Source organism: Giraffa tippelskirchi, chromosome 13, assembly GCF_054371585.1.
Source record: "Giraffa tippelskirchi isolate mGirTip1 chromosome 13, T2T-mGirTip1v1.2.pri, whole genome shotgun sequence".
In the NCBI taxonomy this organism is placed as follows: domain Eukaryota; kingdom Metazoa; phylum Chordata; class Mammalia; order Artiodactyla; family Giraffidae; genus Giraffa; species Giraffa tippelskirchi.
The window spans coordinates 101,386,410-101,406,018 of NC_137287.1; the positions used below are offsets into that span (position 1 = coordinate 101,386,410).

At 48.0% G+C, this 19,609-nt stretch overlaps 1 protein-coding gene and 1 long non-coding RNA gene across 2 annotated transcripts in view; one reads left to right on the forward strand and one right to left on the reverse strand.

The window, feature by feature from the left end:
- Positions 1 to 19,609, reverse strand: part of LOC145533356 (uncharacterized) — a 153,669-nt gene that overhangs the window by 119,853 nt on the left and 14,207 nt on the right. Inside the window, exons 2-3 of the long non-coding RNA XR_014074017.1 lie at positions 9,116 to 9,229; positions 8,884 to 8,990 (exon numbers count right to left, since the gene is read on the reverse strand). This is a non-coding gene — a long non-coding RNA (uncharacterized LOC145533356). The remainder of the gene's footprint in view (positions 1 to 8,883; positions 8,991 to 9,115; positions 9,230 to 19,609) is intronic.
- LOC145533354 (uncharacterized) lies at positions 5,385 to 18,235 on the forward strand. The gene is made up of 7 exons (XM_081560561.1): positions 5,385 to 6,252; positions 9,182 to 9,248; positions 9,579 to 9,665; positions 10,873 to 10,929; positions 15,788 to 16,057; positions 16,709 to 17,000; positions 17,766 to 18,235. The coding sequence occupies exons 3-6, from the start codon at positions 9,641 to 9,643 to the stop codon at positions 16,735 to 16,737; spliced, it is 381 nt and encodes a 126-aa protein (XP_081416687.1). The 5' UTR covers positions 5,385 to 6,252; positions 9,182 to 9,248; positions 9,579 to 9,640; the 3' UTR covers positions 16,738 to 17,000; positions 17,766 to 18,235.

The window sequence follows — 19,609 nt, forward strand, 5'->3', positions numbered from 1 at the left end:
GTGTCTTATGCCCTGGCCATGACTGAACAGACCTAGGGTGGACCCTTGCCCAAGCCAGCCCAATCAGATGCTCTCTCTTGGGACTCAGAGAAGAGCATGGGCTTCCAGTGATGACCTCTGAGCAGCTTTGAGAGCTGCCTGCAGTGGCCGTGTCCTGCAATGAGCACAGAAAGGCAAAGCATCAGATGAGAGCAGGAGACTGACGTCAGCGCCCAGGAAGAAGCAGAGATCACAGAGAGAGAAGAATGCCACGCTGATTCTCAGCAGATTTCTGATTTCTCCTTCCCCTTCTCACAGGTCAAGCCTCACTGTGATCCCTAAATTCTTCGAAACTTTGTGCTTAAGTGAGTTTGACTAGATGTCTGTTGTTTACAACCAAACTATCTTTACCTAGACTCATGTTTATTGTTTAAAGTTTGCGAAAGACTGGAAAACATAAAGAAACTTTTTCTTTTATTTAAGTACAAGCAGTTGCATGGAGAGCTACCAGTTAGGTCTTGATCAACAGGAACCTCATTTTTGCCTGCCCATACCAATTTTGCTTGTAGTAACTACAGTGATAGGTGTTAGCCTGAAGTTGATGGTGGGGATCTCACCACCCAGAGGGGATAATGTGCCTTGGAAAGAAGTCAAGAGAGGAAAGTAAAATTGAGAGCTAGAAAGTGATTGTTAATGATATGTTTTAGCTGCTGGATCCAGCTGTACCTGAAGCTACCAGCCTTCTCAAGGATATGAGCCAATAAATTCCCTCTTCTATCTGAGCCAGTTTGCATTGGGTTTCCATTCATCTGCAATTAAATAACCTTCAAGAAGCTTCTTAGGTTAGAAACCTGTGCTGAAGAATCATAAAACAGTGCTCCTTTTCAACTCTAAGCCAGGAAGAAAGACTATGGAGTGCTGGCTAGAAACCTCTGGCATCCACCCTCCCTTTTTTTTTTTTTTTTCAATTTATCTGAGGAAAAAACACATTCAGAGTTTTGCACTCGGAGGATTAAGGAGGGGGCCAAGAGGAGAGATGAGGGGGAAGTGAAACCTTCTCTCTGAATAAAAACAGGGACATTGTCGACACCAGAAAGGCCAAGCCAAAAAGGAGGGCAGCGTTGACAGCAGCTTAACCACCCACCGATGTCAAGAGCTGGAGAGAGCTGGGCAGGCTGATGCGGAGCCCACAGGTGGGCGTGGGGGTGGAGTCTGGACTTGAACCTGGCCAGCCCGGAACTCATTTTCTCTTGGCCCACTGTAACTTCCTGTTTTCCAAGGGGGAGGAGGCGTTTTGTTAAAGACAAGCCTCTCCCGGCTTAGTGAGCGGACAGCAAGAATTTCTCACAAAACACTATTTTTGCCGCATTCAATGTAGATGAATCAGACGCCAGCGGATCCAATTTATTTTATACAAAACAGAGTCTGTGATGATGGGAAGGTCCTCGCAAGGCTGGTGGGTTTTATTGAGAGCAGAAGACGAAATGAATCATTCCAAGATGTTAAGATGAAACCCAAACACACCCAGCTTCCCTCGTGGCTGGTGCTGGGCTGGCTGTGGGCCCCACCTCTCAGCCAGGAAGGAGGTCTTGCAAACGTTTCCTCTCTCTATAGTCTCAAGGCCCACGTGGGTGCTGGAAATGCCAGTCCGCCACAAGGTCGGCTTCCTATCTTCGCCACCTAACTTGTCTCAAAGCCATCACTGATGGCACTCTTTTTTTTTTTTTTAACATATTTATTTTGCTAATATTTATTCATTTGGCTGCATTGGGTCTCAGTTGTGGCACACCAGATCTTTGTTGCTTCATGTGGCTCCATCGTTGCCACGGACGGACTCTGTAGTTGGGGCTCGTGGGCTTAGTTGCTCCATGGCGCCAAGGGATTTTAGAGCCCCTACCAGAGATTGAACCCTCATCCCCTGCATTGCAAGGTAGATTCTTAACCACTGGACAACCCAGGGAAGTCCCTTTTAACATATATTTTGACTTGCAGATACAGGCATACTTTAGGGAAGGAGTTACTTATGTCATTTTCAAGGTGAGAAGTCAAGTGAGATGGAGAATGCAATATTAAATGCCACCACCAACACCACCATAACAACAACTGTAAATAGGTGTGCACATTTGTGTTTGTGTGTGTGTGTGTGTGTGTGTTTATACATATCATAATCTCCCTTTTTTTTTTGGCCACCCAACAGAGCATGAGGAACTTCCCTGACCAGGGATTGCACCTGTGCCCCCTGCATTGGAAGCACAGAGTCTTAACCACTGGACCATGAGGGAAGTCCAATGGCACTCTTACAAGGAAACATACTTATTTCTAAAATTTCCAACCTGTTCTCTATAGCCAGTTTGGGGCCAGGTCTATAGATATCACCCAACCTTTAAGAGATGGCCCCATTTCAGTCTAACTATGAGAACAAACAAAGAAACAACCCAAATGCTTTCTCAAGGTCCCAGCAAGGTGAGGGGGATTCAGAATTATCCAAGTGTTTCTGGGGAGCTGGCAAGGCCCTGTGATGAGAGTCTTCGTTTTGCAGGAGAGTTCCATGGGACTGTGTCCTTCTGTGAATGAGAATTTAGGCGTGACAATCCTGACGCTGGTAAAGAAACAGTTGTGAAAGAACAGTAAGCCTCAGAACTTCTGTAGACTGCATTCAAATCTGTCTCCAATTGTTGTCATTGTTTAGTTGCTCAGTCATGTCCGACTCTTCTGCAACCCCATGGCCTGCAGCACGCCAGGCTTCCCTGTCCTTCACTATCTCCCGGAGTTTGCTCAAACTCATGTCCATTGAGTTGGTAATGCCAACAAACCATCTCATCCTCTGTCACCCCCTTCTTCTCCTGCCCTCAATCTTTCCCAGCATCAGGGTCTTTTCCAATGAGCTGGCTCTTCGCATCAGGTGGCCAAAGTATTGGAGCTTCACTTCAGCATCAGTCCTTTCAATGAATATTCAGGGTTGATTTCCTCTAGGATTGACTGGTTTGATCTTGCTGTCCCAGGGACTCTCGAGAATCTTCTTCAGCACCACAGTTTGAAAGCATCAGTTCTTCAGTGCTCAGCCTTCTTTATGGTGTAACTCTCACATCTGTACATGACTACTGGAAAAACCATAGCTTTGACTATGTATTGGGTAGAAAATGGGAAATAAATATCAGCAGGAAGACTTTCCCATCAGCCCATCAGACTTTTTCCCTCTTGCCCCAGCACATAGTCCATTTTCTCATCCTGTGGCACTGATCGGGGTCTGGAAGTGCCTTGTTTATTCATGTATTTAGTGCCTGTCTTTTCCCTAAGAGTGGAGATTCCACAGAGCAAGCACCAGCATTCCAGAGCATGGAAGAGTACTGGGCACACAGTAGGTACTCAGCAACTTGGTTGAACGAATGGTTGAATGAAAGATCTGAATTTAGACCTCTGGCTTTTCCTAAATCCTAAACCAGAATGGGCTGTAGTTACAGTGGGTATCCTAGGATTTCGCAAACCAAATGCAACCGAGATGAAATTTAATCTCTTGTAGAATTTTAAAGTCCTGTCCTAGAATTTTTCTTTTTAACTAAATGTGAGTGAGTGGGCTAAAAACACATGATATAATAAGAACCTGACATCTGTTCTCAAAGGGGTTAGTTTACTCACCTCTCCTTAAAAGTTAAGTCACTGAAATAAGATGTCAATGGTCAGAGAGGTGCAGGGTTTGGGGGATGGGGCAGGCAGTGGGGGAGAGTGAGAGAACAGTCAGATTGCTTTATTCATCTGCTAAGCCCAGAAGCAGACCTTCAAGCACTCATGGTTGTGTGTCCTGTGCCTGCTGGGGTGGCCTGTCCAGTAAGTGCCACCACACTTAACTGTCCAGTAAGGACCACAAGGCTCATGGATGCCTGACACAGATCTCTGTTTTAAGCAACGGTGGCACCAAACTGGGGCCTTGTGGGCCACCATCCCACACAAATGAAAGAAGATTAAACCCCGACAGGCAAGTAGCCACAGCTGCCTGCCTAGTTCTTGTCCAAACCCAACAACTTAAGCCCCTAGTGGAAGTGAAATTAAAAAAAAAAAAAATGCAGGGCCAAATACAGGCCAAAATCTGTTCCAACAACCACCAGGCTTTTATATTTAAAAATTAAAAAAACAAAACAAAAAAAAAAACGCTTTCTGTCTTTCAACTGAGCTGGCTTCTACAGGCCTTGCTGTGTATAATATGCACAAACGCAGAAGTGTGCAGCCCTCCACCCAGCCTGGCCTCCAGGGTAGAACAGGGAATGTGCAGGAGTAAGGGCACATCTCAACATCACTAGAGCCAGCATTTGTGGGAGATGAGGTCTTTCTAGCTGTGAGTCTCTGTCCACACCCAGGTGGTTTACCACTTCACGCTGATGCCTGAGCACAGTCTCAGTCTTTCTGCAAACTTTTTGTGAGGCCCCGCAGGAGGTGGCAGGAGGCCGTGGGGCTGCAGTGGGTGAAGAGTCGGCTTGCTCACTGGATGGAGAAAGGATTCCTGTGAGGGTAGGAGACCTAGGTTCACCAAGCTGTGGATGGACAGTGTCCAGCTAGGTGCTCTTGAAGGGAACAGGACAGCAGTGGCTACTCAGACCTGACCCCACCCTTGACCAGCAGTAGGACCTCGGGCTGAACGTTTGACATCACTCAGCTCCCGAATCCTCATTTGCATCTTCCGTCCCCTGGAGTGGTTGTGAGGATGAAATGATGAAATGAGATGAAATAGGGAAAATGCAACACCTGGCACAGAAAAGCTGCTTCTAATAATGGACTGCTTATTGACACCCTTCGCTCACGCCCGGTAACCCACCTCACCCCTTTACTTTTGAAGGAGGCACTGCTGGAAGGAACGTTAGTGGATGAACAGTGATGGTTGATGACCAGCAAGCACAGCATCCCTCTGGGTGGGCTGGGAGCCGCCTTCAAGGCTGCAGTGAGGGGCAGACCCTTGCGCCGACTCGTGCCCGGCGGCCCTCCGCCGCCCACACTGCCTCTTTTGTATCAAGCTGAGTTTCCCCCACGTCTTCCCTTCCTGCACATGGTTAGCTGTTTCGATTGCTCCCCTCGCAGGACCAGTCCAAACCACAGCGCTTGGCACCACCTTCAAACCTCCTGTTTGCCAACGTCTGTTTATCAGATCCAAGGCGTGCTCTTTGGGGCTGATCGCTTGACAGGAGCCCTGTTTTCCTGCCACGAGGGACGTCCAAATGTTATATAAGGCCGCACAACCCCACTTACTCCTCCGGTGGGAACATGCCTCTGGAAACAGAACAGCAATTGGCAAGAGGAGGAACCTTGTGCGGTGGGCTGGTTCCCATGGGATGACCATCATTTCTGTTGAGGCCAATCCTGGCCTTCCTGCTTCTGGGTTCCAGTCTGAGGGTCATAATGGCCCAGAGAGGCGGGGAGGGGACAGAAGGAATCTTTAGATAAACTCTGAGTGGATCACATAGCAACCAGAGTGATCTCTTTCAGCTAAATCATGTCAGCTAAAGCCTGTCACTGGCTTTATAGCCTCTGAGATTCCCAGGGTAAAACCCTTGAAGGTCAGGGACAGCATTTTCCAGTCTCGTCCCCTGCGAGTGCATCTCACTGGCCCTGTGCGGCTTCTCCAGCCACGCTGCCCAACATCCCTGTGCTTTTGCACATGCCGGACCTTCTGCCTGAAACACATGTCCCTCCCTTTGCATCCGGTGAAAGCCTCCCTGTGCTTTGGAGCTCCACTCCACGGAGCCGATGAAGTCAAAGCCTCCTGTGAAAGGAGCCGGGACACCTCTCACCTCCCCTTTGCCACACGTGTCACATCTGCGTCTGCACACTTGTTCCTTAGATGATCTGATCAGTGTCTCTCCGGTTATATCTTGAACTGCATGAGAGAAATCCAGTTTTTTGGCCTCAGTATTGAGGCTGGACCTCTGGTACCAAGGAAGCACTCGATAAAGGTTTCTGAATTGCTCTAAGAGTTTCCTGTATGTGAGAAAAGGTCCCTATGACAATATGTCTTTGAGAATGCCAAGCAACTAGCAAGGCCAAGAATGCCAAGCCTGGCCGGTTGCAGTCCATGGGGTCACAAAAAGTCATACATGACTTATCAACTGAACAACAACAACAGCAAAGCAAAGGTATTCTTTTCCTTCTAGGCTGAGTCCCCGTAGCTTCCCCACCACTCTTGGGCTTCCCTTTAGAGCAGTCGTCACCAGCATCGGTTTTACCGTCTGTCTTCCTTTCCTGCGTGTCATGCAGGCAGACCGTGGGCTTCTAGGAGAAGACTTTAAGGCAAGGATTTGAATGCGAAGGATTTGACAGGGAGGTGAGTCCACAGGACACCTGGGGGTGGGGTGGGGGGATGGGAAGTGAGAGAAGCAGCACAGAAAGTGTCACCAGCTGCCACTTGAGGGTCTGAGCGACCGGAGCTCAGTGCTGCTGGGGGGCCTGGAGGTCATCCCACTGGAAGGGACTCAGGTACCACCCAGTGGGTCACTGGCTGAGGACCACTCCCAGGGGCAGCCGCTCCCATCACTCCTGCCGGCCCCAGGAATGGCAAGGCTCACACAGTTTCCACAGGAAGCCTTAGGGCAGAGGAGTACCGGTCCAGTGGCTGGGGTTCACAGACATGAGGAAGGCGACAGTGGGGCACCCCCACAGGCTTCATTGCCAAGGCAGGAAGGGGCAGGGTCCTCACCCACTGCTGATGGTCACTTCCTCACTGGACTGTTCCTGGGACATCCCTTGGTCCCCATCCCAAATTTCCCAAGAGCAGCCCACCTTCCTGACTTGGAGCGGTGGGAGCTGACAGGGTGCTTTTATCCCTGGACCACATTGTGCCTCTGGCCAGCCAGGCGATGAAGGTCAGGGGGTCCCTACCTGCACAGTTGTGTGCTAATGGCTCCATCAAACACCGTCTGGTGATAACATGGCTCTATCTTCCCATGTTCTTTCTAAACACCTAATGGCCCTGATATACCATTTATGGAAATACTAGCAGATTTAGCTGATGTAAACTAAATGGTAGAGAAAAGGGAACCCTCCTACACTGTTAGGAATGTAAATTGGTGCAGCCACTATGGAGAACAGTATGGAGGGTCCTTAAAAAACTAAAAATAGAACTATGGTATGATCCTGCAATTCCACTCCTGGCATATATCTGGAAAAGATGAAAACTCTAGTTCGAAAAGATGCATACACCCCAGTGTTCATAGCAGCACTATTTACAACAGCCAAGACATGGAAGCAACCTAAATGTTCATCAATAAATGAATAGATAAAAGAAGATATTTTATATATATATATGTATATATATATAAAATATATAATGGAATATTACTCAGCCATTAAAAAGAATTAAATAATGCCATTTGGGGCAACATGGATGGACCTAGAGACTATTAAAGGAAGCAAAGTAAGTCAGACAAAGACAAATATGATATCACATACACGTGGGCTCTTTAAAAAAAAATGATACAAATGAACTTATTTCTGAAACAGAAACAGATTCACAGACACACAAAAAACAAACTTATGGGTACCAAAGCAGGGGAATAGAGGGATAAATTAGGAATTTGGGATTAACAGATACACACTATTGTATGTAAAATAAATAAACAACAAAATCCTACTATATAGCTCAGAGAAATATGTTCAGCATCTTGTAATAATCTGTAACAGAAAAGAATATGAAAAAGAATAACTGAATCACTTTGTTGTACACCTGAAACATTATAAATCAGCTATACTTCAATTTTTTAAAAATTAAAAATAAAATAAACTGAGTGGTAGAACCACGAGGGATTTCTCTGTTTTCAGATACCTCGTCTGATCTCCCCACTTTTTCTGTAATGAACATCATGAGTAAATGAAGGAGAGATTAAGCAGATGGTTTTGGCCAATGCTTGCAATAAATCCACACATCGAGATTGCTCTTTGGTGGGTGACTCCAGGTCTAACCCCTTTAGGCCACTCAACCACACCCAAAGAAGCCAAAAACTCTTTCTTGTTGGAAAACACCAGAGCTCACCCCCAAGCCCACACTAGGACAATCTGTGCACTTAGCAGCATCGAACTGTCTCATCCTGGCTACAGACGTGACCCTGGAAGCCAGGTTCCCATGCATCTATCCAAAGGTAGGATTCTCTCTCCCAATTGCCCTCTCTCTCTTTATGCCTCTCAGCTTAATACAAATTCAGAGTCATTCATCCTCTCAGTGGACCTACGCCATGTGTCAAGAGCTAAGCACATGCCAAACCTAATTAAAACAAAAACAGTACAGGAAGCCCAATAACCCCTCACAGAAGTAGCACCACCCATCCTGGTAAAGGTGACTTCATCCATTCATTCATTTCACAAATAGGAACTGAACATTAACTCCAAGCCAGACACTGTGGGACCCGGTGCTGAACAGACAGGCACGGCCCCTGCCCTCATTCATCCACAAAGCAACATGGGACAGAAATTACGAACGCAGGATCTTGGTCCTAAGTTCAAATGCCAGACCTCTCCTTTTGCTAGCTGTGTATCTTTGGGCACCTTTACCTAACCTCTTGCTGTACCTGAATTTCCTGTACTATAAGCAGGAGATCACGACCATCCCTACCTCATAAGGTGTTGTGACACTTGAATGAACGAATACACGTAAAGCAACACAAGGAAGCAGCCAGTAACTGGTGGCTTGATCATTTCAAGCAAGTGGAGAAGACAGATATTAACAAGCAAATACATGATTCCAAATGGCCATAAACACGTAGCAGGAAAGAAACCTCCACCATTTAGTACAATGCCTAACTGATTTGCAATCGCTGCTCTTTCTTTGCTGTGTTAGAAAACTCCAACCTTCCCCCATCCCTACCACCCTCTGCCCTGCCCCTGTCCTGCCCCACAGCCCTGCCTGGAAGGGCAAACGCTTGCACTCACCTGGAGCAGCACATGCCCATCACGTGCATCCTCTCTCCAGCATCCCAGAAAGAGAAGCCAGGTACAGTTGTGAATGACATGGGCTTTGTCTTGTGGACCTTCGTGGCCTGTGGCAAAAGAAAAGAGGAGACAGTGGTGATTGTGGAGGGATTGGAGAGGGCTCAGAGGAGTCCCAGGGAAGCAAGGCAGGCAGTGGACAGACCAGGGCTCCGACCTTGCTCTGCATGCTTACCTGTTGACTTACTTTCCATCTGACCCACTCGATGAGGGAGCTGGGTGCTTTGCCTCTTGTTCACAGCTCTCTCCGCAGCACCCAGAATCGTGATGGAAGTTCAGCGCAAAGGAGCTGAGAAAAGAATGAGACAGTAAGTGAATGAAGGGGGGCCCATGCCCAATCCAAAGGGATGGGAGACCCTGGGGCACTTGACGGGGTGGAAGAGGGGAGCTCCCCAGCTTGGACTTGGAGGCAGGTTGAACCCCCATCCCAGGCCAGCTAGCACTGTCCCCAGACAATACTGACCTGACCCTTCCCCCATGAGGGACCATTTCTCAGTCCCACCAAGGCCCTATCATACTCGAGGACTGGCTTGTCTTATTTCCAGAAGCTTCTTCTCTCCCCACCCAACCCCCCTCCATGGCCCAGCAGCCTCTTTAGCACCTTTCTGAGTTTCGAACATCTGTGCATCTGATCACAGGCAGCAACGGCGCTGACAAGCTCCTGCCGCTTGATGAAATCACACCCCACCCAGAAGTGAGAATGGGCTCGGGCTGGGGCCAGCAAGGTAGGGCCGCCCCGTATGGCTCGGGGAAGAACCACTGCAGGCAGAAGCCCCTCCCTGAGAAGGGGCTTCTTGCAGGGGTCTGCGGTTGGTATGTGGGGGAGGCAGGACTCCTCCATGTTCCCACTTCTCTCCCACCTCTCCATTTCTGTTAGCCCTGTTCCTCTCTGCTGAACCCACGGACCCAGGAGAGCTGATACTTTGCATTTGGGGATGACGACTAGCTATTGAAACCTTTATGTTACTTGCCAACCAATGGTCCTGGGAGTACCCAGCTCACAGACATGGCCCTTTGGCCCAAGCAGTGGGCTTGTTGTCGTTAATGATGGTATTGTAAATTTGTCGGCAACAATTTTTTAAATTATTTATTTATTTAAAGCAATTAGCCTTCAATTAAAAATTAAAAAAAAAAAAGACTCCTGCTTCCACTGCAGGGGGCACAGATTCCATCTCTAGTTGGCGAACTAAGATTTCACATGCCCAAGTGGTGCAAGAGGGACGAGGGATGTGGGGATGTAGGGACCCAAACAGTCTCCCATGTTAGTGGGAGGGGTGAAAATAAGGACATGGCTTCTACTGGCCAATTAGGCGAGGTGTTGTATTTTAAAACATGTGTGACTCAGCAAGTCCAACGTGGTGCATCTGTCTTCAGAAACAAATCTTTATATAAGCAAATACTTTATATAAGCAAATGCTCGGCTTCAAGGATATTTGTCACAGCCTAACTCAAAATAACTTCTAAGTGGACAAACTAAGTAGTAGGAGGGGTTAGTTAAATACATTACGATCTATTCATCTAATTGAATGCAGTCCTCCCTTTGTGGGATGCAGAATTACATGGGTAGTTCTCAAAGGCATTCTGCTGAGTGAAAAAAAAAGTCTCAAAAGGTTATATACTGTGTAATTTCATTTATATAACATTCTTGAAATGATAAAATTATAGAAATGGAGAATATAGTATCAGCTGCCAGGGGTGGGATGAGCTGTGGCTATAAAAGGGGGGCAGGAAGGGTCTTGAGCGGCACTCTTTATGGACTACATGTCTGTGACCACCCCACCCCCTAAATTCATGTTGAAATCCTCACCCCTAGTGAGGCAGCACTGGGGGTGGGGGGTGTGGAGGTTTGGGGAGGTGCTTAGGTCATGCGGGTGAAGCCCTCATGAATGGGATAGGAGGCCAGAGAGCTCCCTGTCCCCTCCGCCTTGTCAGGACACAGCGATGTGAAGAGCTGGCAGTGGGATGCCTACATCAGAAGGGTCCATGAGGGTGAGTACAGATGCTAATCAATCTCACAACAGTGAATCCTTAGGTGGAGCTTGCTCAGTTATTTCAGTCGTGTCCGATTCTTTGTGACCCAATGGACTGTAGCCCACCAGGCTCCTCTGTCCGTGGGATTCTCCAGGCAAGAATACTGGAGTGGGTTGCCTGTTCCTACTCCACTTAGGTGGAGAGGTCTGCTCTATGATTTCCTGTATTTTCCAAATTTTCTCCCAATGAATATGTGCTATGTTAATATAAAGAGAAACACATTTCTCGGAGACAGGAAGAAACTTACAGATCTCCTGGTGAACAGAGAAAGCACTACTTTGCTCAGACTCAAAACCCTCACCCCAGGGCTAAGTGGTCCAGTGGCTAAGAATTCACACTCCCACTGCAGGGGGCCTGGATTAGATGCTTGGTCAGGGACCCCACAGACTGCAACCAAGAGTTCACCTGCTGCAACTAAAAATCTCAAGTGCTGCAATCAAGATCGGATGCAGCCACATAAATAAATGATGATAGTAATAATAATAAAAACCCTCACCCATCCCCAGGACAAATGGTCCACTTCCTGATTCTCCAGCACACCCTCATCCCACCACCCTAGAGCTCCCCGCACTGCCCCTGGATACACCCTACTCTCTCCTCATGGTTCCGGTCACATATTGCCTTCTCCAGGAAACCCCGGAGCTGACCCCAGAGGACCTCCAGAAGCCAGCATGCCCTTCCCCGTGAGGAGTTCCTTAAGGGTGGGGCTGATCTTTTTTCTCTTGGTCTCCCTTACTGACCCAGCACCAGTCCCCTCTCGGGGTTCTGTAAACTATCGTGGAAGGACGCAGGGCCATGGCTGAAGAAGCAGGCAGACCCCTGATTCCATCCCCACCAGATGTGAAACTGTGGGGCTCTGAGCCTCAGCTTCTTCACCTGTAACACTGGACAGCAGGAATTTGATAAAGATGACACGATCTCTTACACAGGGATCATTTTACAAAGGAATTGCTGTAAAGTCTGGAAGCCAGGTATGTCAAGTGCCCGGCACAGCAGCTTGTTTAGTCACTGCTTGTTTGTATTAATAATCAAGAAAGACTAAAAAACAGCAAACTGTGGGTGTGGCCCAGGTAGGCACTCCATGAAAAGATCCCCAAAGCTCAGCTGGTCAGAGGGCTGAGTGTCGTGGCCAAGGTCGCCTAAGAGTCCAGGAGTCTCAGAACTAAAGCAGCAGCAGTGATGACAAAGAGGAGGATGGGGAGGAGGAAGAGAGAGGGAGGAGAAGTGGGAGGGGGGGGAGAAGAGAGGAATATTCATAGGGGAAGGGTAAGAAGAGGAAGAACAAGGGGTAAAGGGGAAGGGGGAGGAGAGAGAAACATGTTCCTCTTATTAAATTCCCTAGTTGACCTCCTGGTCCCAGATGTCTGCTCCAATTCTCCCGCCATCATGTCCAACTCCCAACCAGCAAACGTGAAGAAAGAGAAGGGGATTATATACTTCCCACTGGCTAGACCCAAGACATATGATCTCCTCAAGCTTCAAGGCATCCCAGGAAATGCTGTCTGTGTTCCAATGACCTTGTGGCCACCTGAAGTTGGGGTTGTTGTTGTTTAGTCGCAAGATTGTATCTGACTCTTTGCAACCCCATGGACTGTAGACCGCCAGGCTCCTCTGTCCATGGGATTACCCAGGCAAGAATACTGGAGTGGGTTGCCACTTCCTTCTCCAGGGGATCTTCCCAACCTAGGGATCAAACCCACGTCTCCTACATTGGCAGGCAGATTCTTTACCACTGAGCCCCCAGGGAAGCCCAAAGAAACAGGGTTTTTTCATTAAAAGCAGAGTCTCTGCTATTTACACATGAGGAAACAGAGACACAGAGAGAAAAGTAAATTGCCATGCAGACTCTAAGCAGAGTTTGTAGCAGGCAACATAAAGCTACTTTCTGCCTCCCAACCAAAAATCTCTGGTCCTAATCCCTGGACATAGTAAAGGAAAAGTGAAGTGAAAGTCACTCAGTCATGTCCTACTCTTTGCGACCTCATGGACTATACAATCCATGGAATTCTCCAGGCCAGAATACTGGAGTGGGTAGCCTTTTCCTCCTCCAGGGGATCTTCCCAACCCAGGGATCAAAAGAGTGATTGAATTAGGGACCTTGAGATGGGGAGAGTGTCCTGGATTATGTGATGGGCTCTAAATGCAATCACATGTACCCCTACAAGCAGGAAACAGAGGGAAACCTGAAGATGTTGTCCCTGAAGACTGGAGTGATGGGGTCAAAAGTCAAGGATCACCAACAGCCACCAGGGTGATCACCAGGACGAGGCCAGAAGTATTCTCCCCTTAAGAGGGAGCATGGCCTCTGCCTGCACCTTGATTTCAGCCCTGAGGCACTGACTTCAGACATCTGGCCTGCAGACTATGAGAAGAGAGGTTTTTGGTGTTGGTGTTTCGGCTTTTTTCTGGGGGGGTGGGGGGAGTTATTTTCTTTGGAAGGAAAGCTATGACAAACCTAGACAGCATATTAAAAAGCAGAGATATCACTTTGCTAACAATGGTCCATCTAGTCAAAGCTATGGTTTTTCCAATAGTCATGCCCAGATGTGAGAGTTGGATCATAAAAAAGGCTGAGCACTGAAGAATTGATGCTTTTGAACTGTGGTACTGGAGAAGCCTTTGACTGTGTGGATCACAATAAACTGTGGAAAATTCTGAAAGAGATGGGAATACCAGACCATCTGACCTGTCTCTTGAGAAACCTGTATGCAGGTCAGGAAGCAACAGTTAGAACTGGACATGGAAAAACAGACTGGTTCCAAATAGGAAAAGGAGTCCGTCAAGGCTGTATATTGTCACCCTGCTTATTTAACTTATATGCAGAGTACATCATGAGAAACGCTGGGCTGGAAGAAACACAAGCTGGAATCAAGATTGCCGGGAGAAATATCAATAACCTCAGATATGCGGATGACACCACCCTTATGGCAGAAAATGAAGAAGAACTAAAGAGCCTCTTGATGAAGGTGAAAGAGGAGAGTGAAAAAGTTGGCTTAAAGCTCAACATTCAGAAAACTAAGATCATGGCATCTGGTCCCATCACTCCATGGGAAATAGATGGGGAAACAGTGGAAACAGTGTCAGACTTTACTTTTTTGGGCTCCAGAATCACTGCTGATGGTGACTGCAGCCATGAAATTAAAAGACACTTACTCCTTGGAAGGAAGGTTATGGCCAACCTAGATAGCATGTTTAAAAGCAGAGACATTACTTTGCCAACAAAAGTCCGTCTAGTCAAGGCTATAGTTTTTCCAGTGGTCATGTATGGATGTGAGAGTTGGACGGTGAAGAAGGCTGAGCGCCGCAGAATTGATGCTTTTGAACTGTGGTGTTGGAGAAGACTCTTGAGAGTCCCTTGGACTGCAAGGAGATCCAATCAATCCATCCTAAAAGAGGTCAATCCTGGGTGTTCATTGGAAGGTTTGATGTTGAAGCTGAAGCTCCAATACTTTGGCCACCTCATGCGAAGGGTTGACTCATTGGAAAAGACCCTAATGCTGGGTAGGATTGGGGGTGGGAGGAGAAGGGGACGACAGAGGATGAGATGGTTGGATGGCGTCACCGACTCGATGAACATGGGTTTGGGTAGACTCCGGGAGTTGGTGATGGACAGAGAGGCCTGGCGTGCTGCAATTCATGGGGTCGCAGAGAGTCGGACACGACTGAGCGACTGAACTGAACTGAACTGGAGAAGACTCTTGAGAGTCCTTTGGACCCCAAGGAGATCAAACCAGTCAGTCCTAACAGAAATCAACCCTGAATATTCATCGGAAGGGCTGACCCTGAAGCTCCAATACTTTGGCCATCTGATGCGAAGAGCCAACTCATTAGAAAAGACCCTGATGCTGGGAAAGATTGAGGATAGAAGGAGAAGTGGATGACAGAGGATGAGATGGTTGGATGGCATCACAAACTCAGTGGACATGAGTTTGAGCAAACTCTGAGAGACAGTGAAGGACAGGGAAACCTGGCGTGCTGCAGTCCATGGGGTCACAAAAAGTCACACATGACTTAGCTACTGAACAACAACAAAGCAATTGTAATATTTATTTTACTTATTTATTTGGCTGCACCGGGTCTCAGTTGTGGTATGCAGGATCTTTAGTGGCAGCATGCTAACTCTTAGTTGCATCATGTGGGACCTAGTTTCCTGACCAGGGATTGAACCTGGGTCCCCTGTATTGAGAGCATGGAGTCTTAGCCAATGGACCACCAGGAGAGTCCCTACATTTCTGTAGCTTTTAAGTCACTAAGTTTATGTTAGTTTGTTACTAAGCCAGCCACCAGGAACTAACCCAGACTAAGCAAACCCAGGTTGCCTGGCTCCAGTGAGCATGTTCTTTACCTTTAAGACACCAGAAGTCCACAGAAGGAAGAAAGGTAGGGACTTGTCCCATGTCCCAGCACTTTGGGTCAGAGATGTGGACTCTGAGCACCTGCCCCTGCCCGCTGTGTCAGGCCATGTCCCTCACACACCAAGGGACAGAGAAAGCAAACTTGTCACCTGGCACTGGGCAGTCCCAGCCCCAGGGCCGCAGGATGCTACATTCCGTCACGTTGTCAGCAATTTCCTCGGTCTAGGGGCTGGAGTGAGCAAGGAGAAGAGACCTAATTTAGGATGAGCTCACTGGGAGGGTTATTTATTCTATCGCTGGGCCATCAGCATTCCTGTGTGGAGCCCACGCGCTGAGCCACAAGGTGGTGAGGTGTCCCCAGAGAACTCCTGCAGCTTGTGCGCAAAGCTCCTGGGGTGGAAACAAGCCCAACCCACCTTCTCTTTCTTTTTTTTTTTTTTCCCTTTTCTTCCTTCTGCAAGTCTATTTCATATCCTACCCTAAGCCTCACCAAGTTGGGTTCACTGACGATGGAGCACCTGGAAACCTAGGGCACATTCTTACAATCTCCCTTTCAATCTGCCCACACCTGGTCCATCACCAAGTCCTGTTGATTCTGCTTCCGAAGCATCTCTGGACTCCATCCATCGCCACCATTAACATCCTGGTCCAGATTCCCTCCGCCTCTCTCCTGCTCACCATGCTAGCAACCTTCAACCCGTTCCTCGTGCTGCTGGAGTCCTTTGTGCCAAGTAAGAGTCATATCAGACCACCACTATGAACTGAAGTGTCCCCCCAGACTCATGTCCACCTAAAACCTCACATGGGATCTTATAGGAAATATGCTCTCTGCAGGTGTTAATTAGTTAAGATGAGATCATACTGTATTAGGGTGGACCCTAAGACCAATGACCGGTGCTTATAAGAGGAGAGCACACACACAGACACACACACACAAAAGAGGGCTGCACAAAGACAAGCAGAGGCTGGAGTGACACAGCTGCAAACAAGGAAAACCAAGATCTGACAGGAGCCCCAGAAGCTGGAAGAGCCAGGAAAGACCCCTCCCCAGAGTCACTGGAGGGAACTGACACCTTAAGTTCAGACTTCTAACTTTCTGAATTCCAACAGCACATTTCTCTCATTTCAGCCACACTTTTTGTTTGGTTGGTTGGTTTTGTTTTTTAATGGCAGCAGCCCCAGGAAACTCATACAGCCCATCTCTCCCACTCTGTCCTTACTTCACTCCTGTCAAGGGCATCCCAGGCTCTCAGGATAGTGATGAAACCCATTTCCTCGGCTTCCAAACTCCACGTCCACCCTCATCGCCCACCCTGTCTCTCTCTCTGCTCCAGCCTTCTGTTTTTTGTCCCTTGGATTCTCCATGTTCTTTCTCTCCACAGTTTTGTCACTTGCTATACCCTCTACCTAGAACTCTCCACTTAAAGTGGTCTGGTGGGCCTGAGAGGTGAGACGGGTGAGCCTGAGAACCAGTTCCTGGGGCCTCAATTCCCGGCAGTTCCCAGAGGGACACGTCCAGCCAGAGTGAGCCTGGAAGAGAACTTGGCTGCCATCGAGCACCGACTTTTGTAGAACCTTACGTGCGTTTTCAGTTTCTGAGGATCCAGCCCAGCGCCCTTCACTCCAAAAGATGTACCTGCTACACTGGCCATATATGGATGTTTCTCTTTAAGAGTATGTGTGTTTCAGCTCCAGATTCTGAACATGACCTGTTGGGTGTCTTCCATCTGGCACCTCAACAACCAAATTCTGTGACTTCCAGGTCATCCTGCATCTACTTGCTCTGTGTTCTCCTGTGAAAGGCCCTTTGTTGCTCTCAGGAAATGTCCCAATAACAAAGGACAGTTAATTTCACTCCTCTCTCTGGGCTGGACTTGGGCCAGAAGGGAAGGGAGGCAAAGGGCCATCGGGTTAAGGGTCAACACTCCCGCTAGAATATAAGCTCAGTGAGGGCGCAGGGCCCAGCCCGCCCTCTGCTGCCTCAGAGCAGCACAGGGTGTTGAACATCTCTTGTTGCACGCCCAGCATCTGCCCAACTCTGTTTTTGTTCCTGGGTTCCCTTGACTGACTTTGTTCCTTAATTTCTCTAGCTCAGCCCCTGGGGAACATATGAGAGCCCAAACCAATCAGACCATCCCATTTCACAGGTTCAAGAAGCACGTGACCCCATCAGAGCCAGTGACTCACAAAGACACAGTCACCGGGGCTTCTGGGAAACTCCTTGTTCCCCTTGCTGTGGAATCAGGAAGCTCATGTTGCCCTGGAGCTGCTGGCAGCTGTCTTATTAGAATGGAATGAGGGACCAAAGAAAGAGGGAAAACTCAGCCCTTTTCCTATTCCTAGAGCCCCAGATCCAGCTTTCCCTTAGAGCCAGATTTGATTCACCCCCTAGATTACTCATGTTACATAAACTATTCATTTTTTTCTCCCTTCAATTAGTTTGCATTGCATTTTGGGACATAGATAATGAGAACTGGACCATAAAGAAGGCTGAGTGCCAAAGAATTGATGCTTTCAAACTGTGGTGCTGGAGGAGATTCCTGAGAGTCTCTTGGACTGCAAGAAGATCAAACCAGTCAACCCTAAAGGAAATCAACCCTGAATATCATTGGAAGGACTGATGCTGAAGCTAAAGCTCCAATACTTTGGCCACCTAATGTGAAGAGCCGAAGAGCAGATTCATTGGAAAAGACCCTGATGCTGGGAAACACTGAAGGCAGGAGGTGAAGGGGGCAACAGAGAATGAGATAGTTGGATGGCATCACCGACTCAATGGACATGAATTTGAGCAAACTCTGGGAGATAGTGAAGGACAGGGAAGCCTGGTGTGCTGCAGTCCATGGGGTTACAAGGAGTCAGACACTTGGCCACTTATTCATATGAATGAATGAATAAAGAACTAACCTCCAGTGAAAGCCACTGGATATTGTCACCCACCCCGCAGGTCTCACCTCATAGCAACTCAGCAGTTTTCACAAAGACAATTTCCTCCCTCATAGGGATTCTCAGTGCACCATGAAGGTTTTTCATTTTTTTTATTCTATTGCCAAGGTTGAAATTATTACAGTTGAATTTAGAAGGAGGACCAACACTGTTTTGGGCCTGTCTTGCAGGTGAAGAAATTGAGGCTTAGATAAATAAATAACCTTCCCAGGATCACACAGTTTGTGAATGGAAAAGCCTAAATCCCAAAGCGCTGACTTTTTATTTTTCTGATTGATAGACAAGTACTTCCATAGTGACTTTTTTTTTTTTTTGCTGCAGCACACAGCAGGTGGGATCTTAGTTCCCTGACCAGGGATCCAACCATGCCCCCTTGCATTGGAAGTCTTAACCACTGGACCACCAGGGAAGTCCCCAGTGGTGATGTCTTGATGGAGGATCAGGCCAGGGTCCTCATTTAAGCCAAAGTCACCCAGAGAGACATTCTTTGATGGTGGAAATGCTCTAAGTCTGCACATGAGGTTCTCAAGCACTCCCTACATGGCTCATGTGACTGAGGATCTCAACATTTTAAATCATATCTTGATTCATTTAAATTTAGATTTACATTACCACACCTGTGCGTGTGTGCATGCTCAGTCACTTGAGTCACGTCCAACTCTTTGCGACCCTATGGACTGCAGCCTGCCAGGCTTCTCTGTCCATGGGATTCTCTAGGCAAGAACACTGGAGTGGGTTGCCATGCCCTCCTCCAGGGAATCTTCCTGACCTAGGGATTGAACCCATATCTCCTGCATCGCAGAAAGCTTCTTTACCCACTGAACCACCTGGAACCCCACACATGGCTAGTGGCTATCAAATCAGACATTTTAGAAGAAACTGTTAATATGATTTAGACTGAGCTTTGCACAAGGGAGAAGGGAAAGCTTATTGTCTTAAAGAAGGAGGGACACTGTCCCAGCCTCTCATCAGACTAGTCACAGTGAATAGGTGGCCTAGGGGGCAAGCACCCATCCAGTGAGGCCCATGTCTCAAGTCTCCTCCTAGGGCCTCACCCCATTCCTGGCCAGGGCCATGCTCTGTCCTGCCTTGCCCAGGCTGGGCCCTCTGGCTAGAAGATCCTCTGTCCTCTCTTCCCTGAACTGTTGATCTGGCTACCTCCCACCCCTCCTTGATGTCTCAGCTGATATATTGTTCCCACCAGGGAACTGTCCTTGACCCCTACCTGTGTTCTTGACATAGCATACCACCCTTTTCTTTGTAACCCTCAGCACAGTCTAAATGTGTGTGAACGGCTTGTACAGTAATCATCTCCTCTGCTTCCCTGGAGGGCAAGCAGC

Bases quoted from the DNA above. Each gene is read 5' to 3' on its own strand.
- LOC145533354 (XM_081560561.1), top strand. From the start codon at position 9,641: ATGGGCTCGGGCTGGGGCCAGCAAG. The intron at 9,666-10,872 runs GTAGGGCCGCCC...CCGCCTTGTCAG, and splicing joins CTCGGGCTGGGGCCAGCAAG to GACACAGCGATGTGAAGAGC. The intron at 10,930-15,787 runs GTGAGTACAGAT...TCCTTCTGCAAG, and splicing joins CATCAGAAGGGTCCATGAGG to TCTATTTCATATCCTACCCT.